General features: G+C 29.5%; 2 protein-coding genes and 1 pseudogene across 3 annotated transcripts in view; 1 reads left to right on the forward strand and 2 right to left on the reverse strand.

The window, feature by feature from the left end:
- Positions 1-6,023: 6,023 nt before the first annotated feature.
- Positions 6,024-7,439, reverse strand: LOC107436868 (hexokinase HKDC1-like). Its single transcript, XM_016048689.4, has one exon. The coding sequence runs from the start codon at positions 7,437-7,439 to the stop codon at positions 6,024-6,026; it is 1,416 nt and encodes a 471-aa protein (XP_015904175.2).
- Positions 7,440-10,157: 2,718 nt separating this feature from the next.
- LOC122271268 (succinate dehydrogenase [ubiquinone] iron-sulfur subunit, mitochondrial pseudogene) lies at positions 10,158-11,288 on the reverse strand (annotated as a pseudogene). Its single transcript, XR_015429681.1, has one exon. The product of XR_015429681.1 is annotated as a succinate dehydrogenase [ubiquinone] iron-sulfur subunit, mitochondrial pseudogene (transcript).
- A 2,523-nt stretch (positions 11,289-13,811) lies between these two features.
- Positions 13,812-14,675, forward strand: part of LOC139426325 (dynein regulatory complex protein 8) — a 14,576-nt gene continuing 13,712 nt past the window's right edge. Inside the window, exons 1-2 of the mRNA XM_087152757.1 lie at positions 13,812-13,827; positions 14,266-14,356. Of these exons, the coding sequence (XP_087008883.1) occupies positions 13,812-13,827; positions 14,266-14,356 (107 nt within the window). The remainder of the gene's footprint in view (positions 13,828-14,265; positions 14,357-14,675) is intronic.

Consider the following 14,675-nt stretch of genomic DNA (forward strand, 5'->3'; position numbering starts at 1 on the left):
ACTATTTCAATTAAAAAATAATAAAATTAAAGACACAATAAAATTGATTATCCTTATTGCAATTTGTATAATAATAACACACAGTAATAATATATAGTTTTGAAATTGCATAATTTTTTTAATAATTGTTAAAGATTGAAGATTGATAGCTCACATTCTTTTAGTTTGTTTAGCTTTAGTAGAATGAATAAACAAGTCAGTGTAAGGCTAGATCATCAATCAAAATAAATATTTAATGAATTGGAAAAAAAAAAGTTTTTTTTTTCTACGCAAAGTAATTTTTATTTATTGCTTAACAGTATTTTCGTAAGTTATTATTATTATTATTTTATTATATTTATAGTATTATTATTTTATTATATTTAGAGTATTATTATTTTAATATATTTATAGTATTATTATTTTATTATATTTATAGTATTATTATTTTATTATATTTATAGTATTATTATTTAAATATTAATTTTATTTATTCATGCTGATTTAAATATACAAGGTTTTTATTTCAATAAAAGTTAATATAATGTCATTTATTTAATTATCGATTAGTATTTTATAGCTAATCGTGTTTGCAAATGATACAGGATTACAACGGTTTATAATTCTTTATAAAATTAATTGGCATTTAAAGTTAAAACCACCAAGTGAGTTGCGATATATTTTTATATTACTTTGTTACAAATTAGATTTTCTTTATGAATGTGTGATTGAATGTAAACAATAAAAAGCTGTTTGAAACCAGAAGAAAGATAGAAGACTTCTTGTATAGCTCCGCTATGTTACGCTTAAAAAGAGATATATGAGTCGACTTAATATTCTATAAAGTTTTATTATTGTGATTTGTGTTTAAATTTAAGCGTAATTTTACCAATCATAAGAGTTTCCTGTAGTTAATATATTTTAAAAAGTTGTGAGGTTTAAATAAATTTCAGAAAATTTATGTCATAGCATAAATAAAGCGTGCCGTTTGCCATGCTTTTAATGTTATCGCTTTTTCAACTATATTTGTATAAAATATCGCTGTTTGTTATTTTTGGAGTACTATCAACGAGAATATCTTTCGTAATTATTGGTCGTATCACGGATTTAGTATTGTGATAACTGTTTAACAAAAATAAAGGCAAAAGCAAATTTTATTCAAATTGCACGCTTTTAATAATTATTTATATTTAGTATGCAATTTTAGGTTAGCTCAATTAAATATGGTTTTTGAAGGTTTTATTGCTGACAGTTGTCATTTGAAAACTATTAGATTGTTTATTATTACAAAGTTTGCGAATTCACATTCATTTTATTTCCTTCATTTTAAAAATAGATTTCTGTTTTAAATTTTATCATTATTATATTTCTTATTTATTTTATTTTATTTTTATTGCTTTTTTTATTATTTAAAATAAATATGCGAATTTTCGATTTAGCAAATTTGCGACCACTGTGAACTTTTACATTTCTTTTTGTTTGAAAGAGAATACTTGCAAAAATATGCTGCCTAAACGAATCGTTCTTAGTCGATCAACATCTCAAGAATGCAAAAAAAGAACTGCCCGTATTTCAGAAACATCGGAGCAACGGGAAAAAAACTTGAAACTAATCGAGAACACAATGCCCTAGCCGGCTCCTTAGAAACGTCTGAGCAACAGGAAAGAAGACTGTTAACAAATAAACTACGCACTACTCAAGCCCGTTCGTTGGAGACATCAGAGCAACGGGAAAGAAGACTGTTAACGAATCAACTACGTACTACTCAAACCCGTTCGTTGGAAACATCAGAGCAACGAGAAAGAACACTGTTAACGAATCAACTACGCGCTACTCAAGCCCGTTCGTTGGAAACATCAGAGTAACGGGAAAGAAGACTGTTAACAAATCAACTACGCACTACTCAAGCCCGTTCGTCGGAAACATCAGAGCAACGGGAAGCAAGAATGAAATCTGATCGATAACGCACTACTCAAGCCCGTTCGTCGGAAACATCAGAGCAACGGGATGCAAGAATGAAAACCAATCAAGAACGCACTTCGCTACTCAGATGCTGCCAATACTCTGATTTGAATCTCAGTGCATTTCACTACGATCCGACAACCAACTATAGATTACACCCAAGCGTCATCATTGGAAAAATGGATCAATTATGTATGTTTTGTAGTGCTCTCAAATTTAAGAATGAAACAGCTGGAATTTGCTGTTCTGGAGGCAAAGTGTAGCTACCAGATTTAACGTCGCCGGCCAAGCCATTATCAACGTTGTTATCGGGTCAAACAAATCAATAGAAACTTTTCTTGGGGAATATATATCAGTACACTCGTGTTTCCAAATGACTTCATTCGGTGCTACAAGTATCAGTGGCATACATGGCAGTACTTTTACTTTCGTTACTTGTACCGCCGGTACAAGTAAAAAGTACGTACTTTTACTTGTACTTCGTTACTTTTTAAATTTAGTACTTTTACTTGTACTTTCGTTACTTTTTTAGGGAAAAAGTAAAAGTATTTGTAACGGAAATATCGAATGAAATCGTTACTTTTTTCTAAAACTCGGTAAGCTTTCTTAAAAAAAAAAAAAAAAAAAAAAAAAAAAAGCTGTGAATGCAATATATATGCATTCACAGCTAACTTCGTGTTTAAATACCTTCTGTTTCAACTTATACTACACATTCAATTTTTTTTTACTAGCTCAAAGATCACAAAGCTATCTGTTTGCTTTGTTTATGTTTGTGTTTTTAAAACGCGTTTCTAAAGAGTAAAACAATTTTAAATCAATGGTAATTTAATTAAATATAAATAATAAATTAAAAATTAAAGTCAATAGATAAAATTTCTTTTTCGTGCAAATCCATAAAAAGTTTGATATTAAAATTATATTTGATTTTAAAATTATATTATACGATGACATTATAAAATTATATTATAATATTCTTGCGAATTTAAAAATAAATTAATATCCATAACTTTCAAAATTAAAAATAATTAAATAAATAACAACAATTTTGCAAAAACATTAAAGAACATAAGAATATTATTCAATGAAATTTCAGGTAACTTTGAATTTTCGATTTCCTAGAAATGTACTCTTAAATCGTTACTTTTTGTGTTTAGTACTTGTACTTTTACTTGTACTTTTTACTCGTTACTTTTTAAAATAAGAACTTTTTACTTTTTACTCGTTACTTTTTTTAAAAATACTTGTACTTTTACTCGTTACTTTTTAAAAGTAACGTTGCCATATATGATCAGTGGGCATATGGGCAGCCAGAGTTATTTATTACATTCCCATGCAATCCTGCTTGAGCTAAAATTAAAGAGCTTTAGTAACTTGAGCAAACATCATCGGATCTTCATGGTGCATTACCGCACGTGAGTTAAAACAAATATTAAGCTCTATACTTGGTTTTATTGCGAAAAATCATGTTTTTGGAGAGACACGGTGTTTGATGTATTCTATTGAATGGCGGAAAAAGAGAATTGCCACATGATTTGGCTTATTGAAAAAATCACACCATGACAAATTGGTCAGCTCATATCAGCAGAAATATTCATGTCGCCATTGATCCAGACTTTTTTCAGATCATCATCCAAAATATGTTTCATGGTCGGTGTGCATCACCATACATGTCTGTTTGAGAATGCACTAACGATATCATAGAGAATTAATTGTTGAGACTATCACTGGTTTTTTCACCATTAAATAAAATTCTCATTTCAAATCATAATCACAAATCTCATTTACACACTTAAATACAAAATTTAAATTCAAACTGAAAGCGTTGCAACGCACGCAGGGTACAGCTAGTAAAAAATAAAAAAAAGTATATAGAAAAATAATATAAATATAAATAAAAATATCAAATATAATATAAATATAAATAAAAATATCAAATATAATATAAATATAAATGAAAAATTTGAATTTCTTGTGAGTCATGTAAGTGATTTAAACTATTGGAAATTAAATAAAATGAATTCAAAACACATAGTTCTTAAAAGTATTGGTATAAGAGCGTAATAATCAGTGTAAGGAATAGGACGGATCCACTTATTCTTTTACCTCACAGATTACTATGCAGATTGGGAAGTGCCAAATTACATATAGCATGGATAAAGAAAAGGGACCCGGTCACAGATATAATCAAAAATGTAAAAAAGGAAAAGAAAATTAAGGTGCCGAAACTTTTGTTCGCTTTCTCGACTAAACTACTGGGACCATATTTCCAGGTAGCAGTTCAATCTAGGTAAGAAAACCGAATTCGTAGAAAAAAGACGTATGTTTAGTTAGAGAAAGCGTGCTTTTGTTTATGATTTTATAACTTATATTAAGTTCCCGCAACAATTACATTAACTGTTTTCCCACCTGAGTAATTTTTGTTGTTGATTTAACTATACATTGAAATTTGTCACTTACTATAAAAAAATTATTTGGCACTGTAGTACATTGATTAATTGAATAGGTACTGTATGTCGATAAATGACCTGTCAAAAATTATTAGACGAAAACTATGGTATCCAGAAACGGGTTTATATTGGAGTTGCTGATGTGTATGTAGACTGATATGTAGTGAAGGTTTCGCTCACTTTTCATTTGCTATGTGGCAGTAACTATCAAGAGATTGATGATAAAAGAATGAAAATCAAGTATCTATATCTTTTATCGTCCGATTTATTCCTTTTCTGAATGTTGTGCGTAACGGATAGGCCGATTGCAAAAGGTCCCTCCTTATCGAACTCTTATTTGGAACCTAAAGCTTATCTCGAATAATACTAGTGACCATAGTATTTGGAAATGTTAATAAAGCTAGGGAAGACATTAAATTGAAATGCTCCTGTGAACTTCCTCGAATCAACCTCTTTCATGGTACGGGGTTTGAGATTCAATAATCTTCTCAAGTTGATGCAATACTATTCTTCTTTCTAGATAGTAATAGTATTTATTGCATAAGCTTGTAAGATGATTGAAATTTGTAAATAGAAACAAACGCAACCACGGTTTGGTTCGCAGTCTAAGCTGATATCACCGTCTCAGTGAGTCGCGTTTTCTGCTCAAGTGTATGGATTTTGATTTTCCAAAATTTGCTTCTGCTGTCTACTTACAGAGGACGCAGCAAGCTGAGACGCTAATGTTGACTCTCTCACAGTGAACTCAGCCAGAGGGAACAAGAATTTCAGAAAGAAGTCCTAAACAATGAACCATCTAGTATAGATCTGTCCCCCCCCCAGTAATTTTCACATCTCAGATAATTTAAATACTATTACTACTACTTATAATAACAATAATATAAAAGCTGTGCTCATTTTTTTTATGGGGATGATAAAGCAAAGGAGTGCTTGTGTTATTGATTTAAGCAACAGAAATAGCACAAGATTTTTTTTTGTGACTACGACTAGTGTAACAGCAGAATATTTTGGGAACATTTGTTTTGAGGTTTCTTAATTAAAGTAAAATAGGAGCTGTCTCACTATTTACTGACTGCACACAATGAAAACTTTTAATTTTTGGCATATTAGCAGAAAAAAATTTACAACTCATTTATCTAAGACACCGTATTGTAGCTATTCCTTAAATTCTTTATAGTTTTTTTTTCATGTTTGACACAGTAAAGTTGAATCCAGCTCTTGTGTCATTAAGCTTTCACAATTTAATTCAATCTTAAATCTATAATTATACCAGTTTGAGCTGAACCGATGAATCAATAATCATATTTTAAATGAAGAATGCATGGAGAAAATTTTCGTGTATGGAAAATTAGAAAATTCAAATTAGTTAGTATCATTAGATATAAAGGCTATGTTAGAATTCCTGTATCGGTAAGTTCAAAGCAAATTTTAAATCACAAATTATGGAATTATAGTTTTATAAATCGCCTCATGCGTTTACTTTCCATTTATATAGAGAACATACATTTAACATACTTTCACTCAAATAACATATTTCCCTTTCCATACTACAGATTTTTAACTAAAAAAATAATAAAAAAATAAAAAAAATGTTCAAATGTGTCGTACAGAATGTCCAAATGCTCAACTAGAAACTTAAAAATGAAGTTCTTTTTTGTCCATTCTTACAGCTATCGAAGTCGCTAATGCGGCACCTTCATAGTTAGCAAAATTGCTTGGACGAAAAAATTGGAACTTTTTTTTGGGTAGTAGTTTTTGAATTATGTTTCTGATATCAGCTTCATATTCTAAATATTGCCAAAACAATGATGATTTTATAATTACAACTAAGTCGTTCGATGCAAGTTTCGACATGAATGCTGCGAGGCAGATTGACTTTAGCTGTGCAGTTCGCTTTAGAATTATATCGATAACATAACATGCGATTTTAGCATCATCTACTGTGCCACAGACAGTTCCTCCAGGTAAAAGTACGAGCGCTTGATCGGCATTTTTATTGTTCACAAGATTTATAACATCTGTTAAAGACACACCTTTACTTTGTAATGACTCTATGTTTGCAGTTCTACAGTAGAGTAAATCGTGGTGCAATGAAAGTAATATTCGTTTAATCAATTCAAGAACTGAGTTCGGAAGTAATAACTGACCCATAGAACAGTGTTTTTCATAATTGTCATTTAGGTGTTCTGGTATTATGTCCCAATCATGGTTTGTTGAAATAAAGTCTATGGTCCCTAACTTCCCAAAATTCTTAAGATCGCAATCAATAAGCACTTTTCCTTCATTTGACTCAGATTTTCGCCATTTTTCAACTAACTTTCGATCTTCCCAATACAGAATATTGCAATCATCTTCAAAATTAACCAACATATCTATATTTCCATGGATGTACGCAGTGGAAATAAACGAGCTAGTGTTATTGCTCAAAATGGCTGCGAGATCGAACTTTAAGTTCTTGTATTTCGGTTTGCGAAGAACGATATTGAAACATCGATGAATGTCGTAACAATTCAGAGGAAAATTAGATGCTTCAGGAGTAAAATAACATATCGTGCAGTCATCAATACCTAATTGTACGACTGGTAAGTTGCAGCAAAACCCCACAACTTGAGTTTCTTCCAATAAATTGAATTCGGTAAAAAACTCCAGCAAACAATCGCTGATGTATTCAAATATTTTAATGTAAGGAGTTTTTTTGACATTCTCACTTAAAGGGTAAACTTGTGTTTTTGTTTCGGGGGAAAAACCAGGACTTATTTTAACTAGAGCCAAAACTAGATATCTTTTATCTAAAAATATAATTACATAATCGCCCTTTTCAAATCCATTAAAAAGTTCCGTGAAAAAGGTAACTCTCATTTCCATTGAAGTTCCTTGCATATCGGAATTTGGATCTTTCAAGCCATAATTCATTTCGTGTTCAAGTAACTGTTTAGCATCCACCATAGTTTCGTCAGAAAGGATAAATTGCGAGACATAGTCTTTCACCTTTGATGTTTTGTAGGAGTCAGAAAGCTCCAATGTTAACTCAGAATCACTTGAAACATTCATTTAGAAGCAAGTTTGGTATACTTAAAATTTAAAACTTTCGCAATTCTAACAAGCTCATATAATCATTGTCTACTGAAAATCATAGAATGTTTAATGGCGAATGATATTGTTTTTAGAATTCTAAATCTGAAACAGGCATTAGCATGTAGCTTACAGGTGTTTGATGAGGTTTCTCACCTTTGGTTACAAGCCTGATAACCAGGAAACATTTTGATGACCTTCACTTTCTTGGTTAAATTTAAAAATAATACTTTGTCCTTTTTTTGTTTAATTGTAAATTTTTAAACTTTCCTTTTTTTTAAATAAAAAACAAACCATAGTAAAAAAAAAATGCTTGCAGTTTTATGAAAATGGTTAAAATTATAAAAATATTCGCTTTTGTAAGAATTTAACTGTTAATAAAGATTTAATAACCCATTTTTGCATTTTTCTCGTGACTTGTAAATATAAGTCCAATTTTAATCACACGCAAGTCACTATGCTTAAAGGTGAGAAAATTGTAAATTAAAATAGCTTTAAAATTAGTTTCTGATGTATTTAAAAGTTTCCTCGAAAATTCCTGGCTATCACGATAAGCTATCCAACTTTTATTATTGCATTTTTTCTTTAAAAATTTCCAATATAGTTAAGTACCTTTTTCTGATTTATAACCTTTGGTGACATTTTCCGGAAATATTTCTAACGTATGCAACTAAGTCTATAATGTACGTGATGTTAGTACCTGCATACTGATTGTATGTGATCGATACTAACGGCTATATTTCTAAATTTAATATTCCGATTTAGCGTTATTAATTCCTGAGATGTTAATGATCATTTTACATTCAGGAAATAATAAAAATAATCAAAACGAATCACCACCCTAATAACTTTTGAATGGTTGTTTGTATCTTCATACTCTAAAATGTTATGGCAATATCTCAAAGAAATCTTTTAAATTATATCTAATTGTAATTGTGGCAGAATATGCTAGAATATTATAGTGTATATGTGGTAGAATATTATGTATATGTGGTAGAATATTATATTGACTTTTCTTTTTTCCGAAGAAACATAAAATTTTTTGATTACATTTAATTTAGTGTCTAAATATAACTCCGGACAATAAATTTCATAAAATTCTGAAAATTAGGAGGTCTACAAAGACAAGTGAACATTTGGCATAAAATATGGAATGTTGACAGTTTTTCGTTTTGGTCAAAACAGATTTAGGTAAAGCATGACTCTGGAATCGTTATGCCTTTAAGTAATTCCTGCGTAAACTTCCGTACTGTGAATTAAACGTGACCCTAAATTTAAAAATAAATAAAAAGTGGTAGAAAGATTTTCATAGGCATTCCTTAAGTAAAGCCTACTCGGTGAAGCAAATTTGATACCAGATTAATGAAATAAATAAAAGGTGGTAACAAGTTTTTATTAATCGAATGACGTGAAAATTTAAATTTAGCTTTAAAAAATCTGACAATTTTTAATACATAAAATTTTTTATACCTTACAATTAATTTTTTCATAATTAATTAATTAATTATTAAAAACTACATAATTCAGCTAAATTCCTCATTCTATTACATACGTGTCTTTAGGTCAAGGGTTATAACTTTTTGTGAAAGAATTATTAAATTTTAGTCATCATCATGTTTAGCTTGACAGTCCAGAGTGAGGCAGTGCCTTCTTCTGAATTCTGCTCCACTGAGACGTACTTTCACCCATGCGGTGCTCTCTTGTCAAACGAAAGGTGCACCTTCTTTACTTAATTCGTAAAGGCTATTGGCTAGCGTGTTTGGCTTGTCTAAGTGTCATAAGAAACAACAACAATGATCAAAATACTAGCCATAATCAAAATGTGACAGGAATGATTGCATTACAGCACTACACAGTACTTATGTACAGCACTACAAGGTCCTACTCAATTTCGAGTACAATACAAGGAATAATAATAGTGTATATGCATTGTGATAGTTGGTCTTTTTATGATCGAAGCAAACATTGTCTATAAATGTAACACTTAAAGGAAAATTAGGCTTTTGAAACGATCTTTTTTTATTTTTTAAGCTAGAGACCTAAATTTAAAACTGATAAGTATTAAATTTTTTTGACAGAATCAAAACCTATCGCCAAGCTTACATTAAAATGTAAGTAAATCTTGTAATTTACTATTAATGGTAAAGTCAGGTTTTTCAAAAATATTTTTTGAATTAATATTTAATAAATTGTCATCAATTGGGTTATATATTGCAAAAAGGTCTGTAATGTTCTGGATTATACGTATCTAGAGCTTTAGACTGTACAATCCTAGTATACGATGTAACTGGAATTCAGTGAAATACACGGGATCATATAAACTATTATTTTTTTACTGTGTGATTAGTAAATTAAAATTTTTATAGTAAATTTAATTTTCTCTGTAATGCGAAGAAACGAAAAAACTTTAATTAAGAGTTTTTCTAAAATTATTACGTGTCATTTTGGTGTTGGCGGCAGTATTCACAATCGTTCCAAAACTCGTACCATATAAGATTTTAGGAGAAACTATCTTTGTTTCATTTGAAAAAGTTGAAAAGTTTGCAAAAAAAAGTTGGAACTAACACAAAATTAAAAACAACAACTTTTAACATTAAAATTATGTGAAACTATAAGCACAGAAAAATACATTGAAGAAATATTATTTAATTTTTTTTTCTGAATTCAAATGATTTAATTTGCAAATAGTTATGAAAATTAATTATTTTCTTCTTTACGGTGTGAACAATTATTTGACTTCATTTCTTTTTGACTTCATGTCTAACATAAGAAGTAAAGGCAAACTTGTACATGAAGCATTCTATTTTTTTAATACTTTAGCTTTACAATTCGTAAGCCATAATAATTTAGTTAATGGGGTGATTTTGGTGGCTTGATTTTAACTAATCCACTCGCCAATTTTTTGACTTCAGCTATAGCTTTTCCTGGGTTTAATTGTTTCGGGCATGCCAATGTACAGTTCATGATAGTTTTGCATTTGTATATTGAAACTTCGCTTTTCATCATATCCAATCTTTTCTCTGTAGCTTCATCTCGAGAGTCAATAATCCAGCGATAGGCATTTAAAATAACTGACGCACCAAGAAATCCTCTTTCACCATTCCACCAGTACTCTGGGCATGAAGTTGTACAACATGCACACAAAATGCATTCATATAAACCATCTAATTTTTTTCTATCTTCAATGCTTTGCAGGATTTGCTTTCGATCAGTTGACTTTTCGATTTTTCTTTGCAACCAAGGTTGAATGGATTTGTACTGTTCAAAGAACTGATCCATGTCCACCACCAAATCTTTGATAACGTACATATGTGGAAGTGGATATATTTTGACAACATTTTTGTCGTTAGGGTCGAACTTATGTAAGCAAGCCAGAGTATTTAATCCATCTATATTCATGGCACAAGAACCACAAATACCTTCTCTGCACGATCAACGGAACGTCAAAGAAGGATCTATTTCATTCTTTATTTTGAACAGAACGTCCAAAACTGTTGATTCGCAATTATTTGTATCTATTTGGTATTTTTGCATACGTGGCTTTTTCTTTGAAGATTCCGGATCAAAACGATAAATTGAAAAAGTTTTTATGATTGAAGATACTGTGGACTCTTCTCTTACGAATTTAATGCCAGAAATGAAATATGAATACATTTGCTTGTATTTTGATAATAACAAGTTGCTTTTTACAAATGCCATAATATCAGTTTTCGAGTACTTAAACGATATTGATAGTACAAAGTCCAAATAACTAGTTCTTACAGATGCATGAAATTAGCAAGTATTCACTTAAATCTAAAGATTACTATTGCCAGTGAAAGTGAGGAAAATTACGTCACTCTGTAGATCTTGTGGGAAAATTACGTCACTCTGCACGTGATGAAATGGCACGAGATTTTCTTTCTGCTATCGAATTTTACAAATTACTGACTATCAAGTTTAAAAAAAAAATAGAAGTTTACATAAGAAGCATAGCATTTCACAGTAACTTTTATTATGTAAATACTGCATGGTTGATAATTACAAATATATCTCTACTATATATTATAACTACTGATATCGACACAATACCAGATTGTTGATACACGATAACCTGAACTAAAGGAAAGAAGCTCCCAAAATTCGCCATCTCATCTCAAAATCAGGATTAATTTTTACTTATAACATTATACATTAATGTCAAAGAGCATGATTGCACTTTTGAAAAATTATTTTAAAATTACTCAAACGTTTGAACAAACTGTTTATCGGTGACTCAGTTTTTGAATTTTCCGAATAATTACAGTGTTATATGAAATTATGGTTCATTTTTATTAATGATATGAAATAAATTTTGGCTACCTTTCCTTTTTTGCCCTCGCCAAGAATCATGAGATGAACAAGAGACATGCACTTCCTCCTCTATTGGGATGGGATGTGAAAAAGTTAAGTTCTTGGATTGTATTGAACGAATTGAACCCCTTGGATTGAACAAATATTTTTTTTTCTCTACTTGGATTGCACAAATATTTCTTTCCCTTTTTTGGATTGAACAAATATTTATCTATTTGCTTTAAATTGTGCTTTACGTTATGTTTTACTTTATACTTTACTCTATTGTTTACACTATATTTTGGATAATATTTTACAGTTTATACTTCACATTTTACATTACCCTTTACTTTTATTTACATTTTATTTTATATTTTGTGCATTACTTTATTTTATACTCTATACTTTACTTTATACCACAATTTTTACTTTTACTTAATACTTTACGTTTGACTTTACTTTGCATTTTAATTTGCACTTCCCTTTATATTTTACTCTTTATTTTATCCTTAACTTTACTTTTTACTTTTAATGAAATTTTACAGTTTACTTTTTCATACTTTACAGTTTACTTTACTATTTTATTATGAGCGTTCCTTTTCTTTACCTGCTACTTTATTTTTACTTCCTTTTTTTACTTTGCGCTTTCCTCTCCTTTACTTTTTTACGTTGGGCTTTCTTTTCTTTTACTTTATTTTTACTTTACTTTATACTTTTACTTTATACTTTATTCTTTACTTTACATTATAATTTATGCTTTACTTTACATTGTATTTATCAACTCTTCTTAATCTTATTTATTTATTTTTATTTATTTATTTTATTTATTTATTTTATTTATTTGTTTATTTAATTTATTTATTTCATTTATTTATTTTATTTTATTTTATTTATTAATTTCATTTATTTATTCCTTTCATTTAATCATTTAATTTCAATTTTTTATCCAGTTTTTATATTTTATATACATATTCCATAAAATATCTTCTTTATTTTTATATTTCTATTTTTTGTGCAAAAAATAAATAAATAAACTAGCAAAAAAATTCAGTTGAATTGTTCCCGGCTAACCGAAAGGCACCATAAAGTTTAATTTAAATCTATGAAATTATCACTATGCAAAATTACTTCCGATTTTTCCTGCTCCGCTGAATCGCCTAACATCATAAATGGAACTGTAGAACTTGTAGCGTTTTTTCGACCGTAAAATTATTATTATTTTTTGGTTGATTCTGAAGTTTTCAACAATAAGGGAACTATTAAGCTTTTTCTTTAAAATTTCCAATCGAATATGCGTGACTACCCCCTACCCTGCATTTTGAAACGTCTTGGTTATTAGTGATAAATTCAACCAAATATTCAACATGAGGTGTTTGAAACTGGAAAACTGTCATGATGATACAAGCTGGAGTTGACACAAAACATCTAACAATTCAGTACTTGCAACACGGGAAAAAGAATACCACTGAATAGAATCCATAGTTTGACCTATTTACTTGGCTGCGTTTGGTCTGTTAACGTTGCAGTTATTAGGCCTGGTTTATTATCATGCTGAATCAAAGTTTGGATCCGATTTAATTGAATACCTGCAAATGACGTCACGCGTGTGTATTAAACATGATTGGCTGCTGAATCATAGCATAAACAAATGCCACGATTTACTCACGCATGATATCGCTTGCAGGCATCCAGTAGGATACTCTCAACTCGAGAAAAAGACCGATGATACTCAACCACCTAACCCACAACCTCAGTGTCAACTGGCTTTTATAAACAAGATAACGTGCTAGCGTTAACAGCTGTTAGATTAGTTTTTGTCGGCTTTTTTTCGTTAATAAAGGAAAATTTACAGCTCATTACTTTTGTTTTGTTACACACTAATTACATATTTCATTAATTTGCAAGAATTCTTTAGTTACGAGATTATTGCACGATACGATAATCGATGACGTGATCCCATATAATCTTCAAATTTGAAAGAACAGTTTCTAACATAAACAAATGTCACATTTCAACAGCCACTCAGGACCGATATCTACGATGACGTCGCTTGCATGTATCCAATTAGCACTTTTGAACGGGTTGTGAAATTAGCTGGTGCTAAGTTGAACCCCCCCCCCATTTTACACAAAATAATGAATTAATCACCCAAATAGGTTATAGTAATATTTGTAACGTGGTTCTTTGTATCATGGGCAGGATCCATGTAGACAGCCAGGTTAGGACATAAACAAATTGGTTATTTTCAATTCATAAATTTCTAACCCTTTGAAATGACCATTACAAATCATTTGATTTAATTTTGAAATTGTGAAAGTAAAAATTCTCAAACATTTTATAAAACGCTCATTCATCTTAATAACAGAAGTGTTCGGTAATATTAACAAATCAATCGTGGAAGTTTAATTTTTGATAAAATATTCGATAGCATATAAAAATGACTTTTTATGAATCAAAAGTTTTCATTTACAATTTAATCATATTTTTTTATTAGGTATAAGCCCCTATAAAATTAACATACAGAAGCAGATCATAGAAGTTTTTCGAGTTTTTGATAAAAATGAAAATGGAAAAACTGATATCAAGTAATAATTTTTACAAATAAGTTTGATTTTTAATAGAAATGTATGTATCTATAGTATTTTTCCTTTTAACAAGTTGCTTTCGAATTCGAACGATTCTTTGATCAAAAAATAAAAATTTTTGGTCTACGAATAAATTAATCAGTACACTAAACAATCTTTAACAACTTTCGTGTGTTGGAGCTATTCTAACGTAACTTATTTGAGGTTTTTTCTTTATCACATTATCAGATAATTGGCTTATTAAATTCAAGCAATGAAACTTTTTGTTATTAATAATAGGCAAAAAATAGCTATTTTAAAAATTTATTAACTCATTTAA

Source organism: Parasteatoda tepidariorum, chromosome 10 (genome assembly GCF_982258835.1).
Source record: "Parasteatoda tepidariorum strain Cologne lab strain chromosome 10, Ptep-v5.0, whole genome shotgun sequence".
NCBI classification, from domain to species: domain Eukaryota; kingdom Metazoa; phylum Arthropoda; class Arachnida; order Araneae; family Theridiidae; genus Parasteatoda; species Parasteatoda tepidariorum.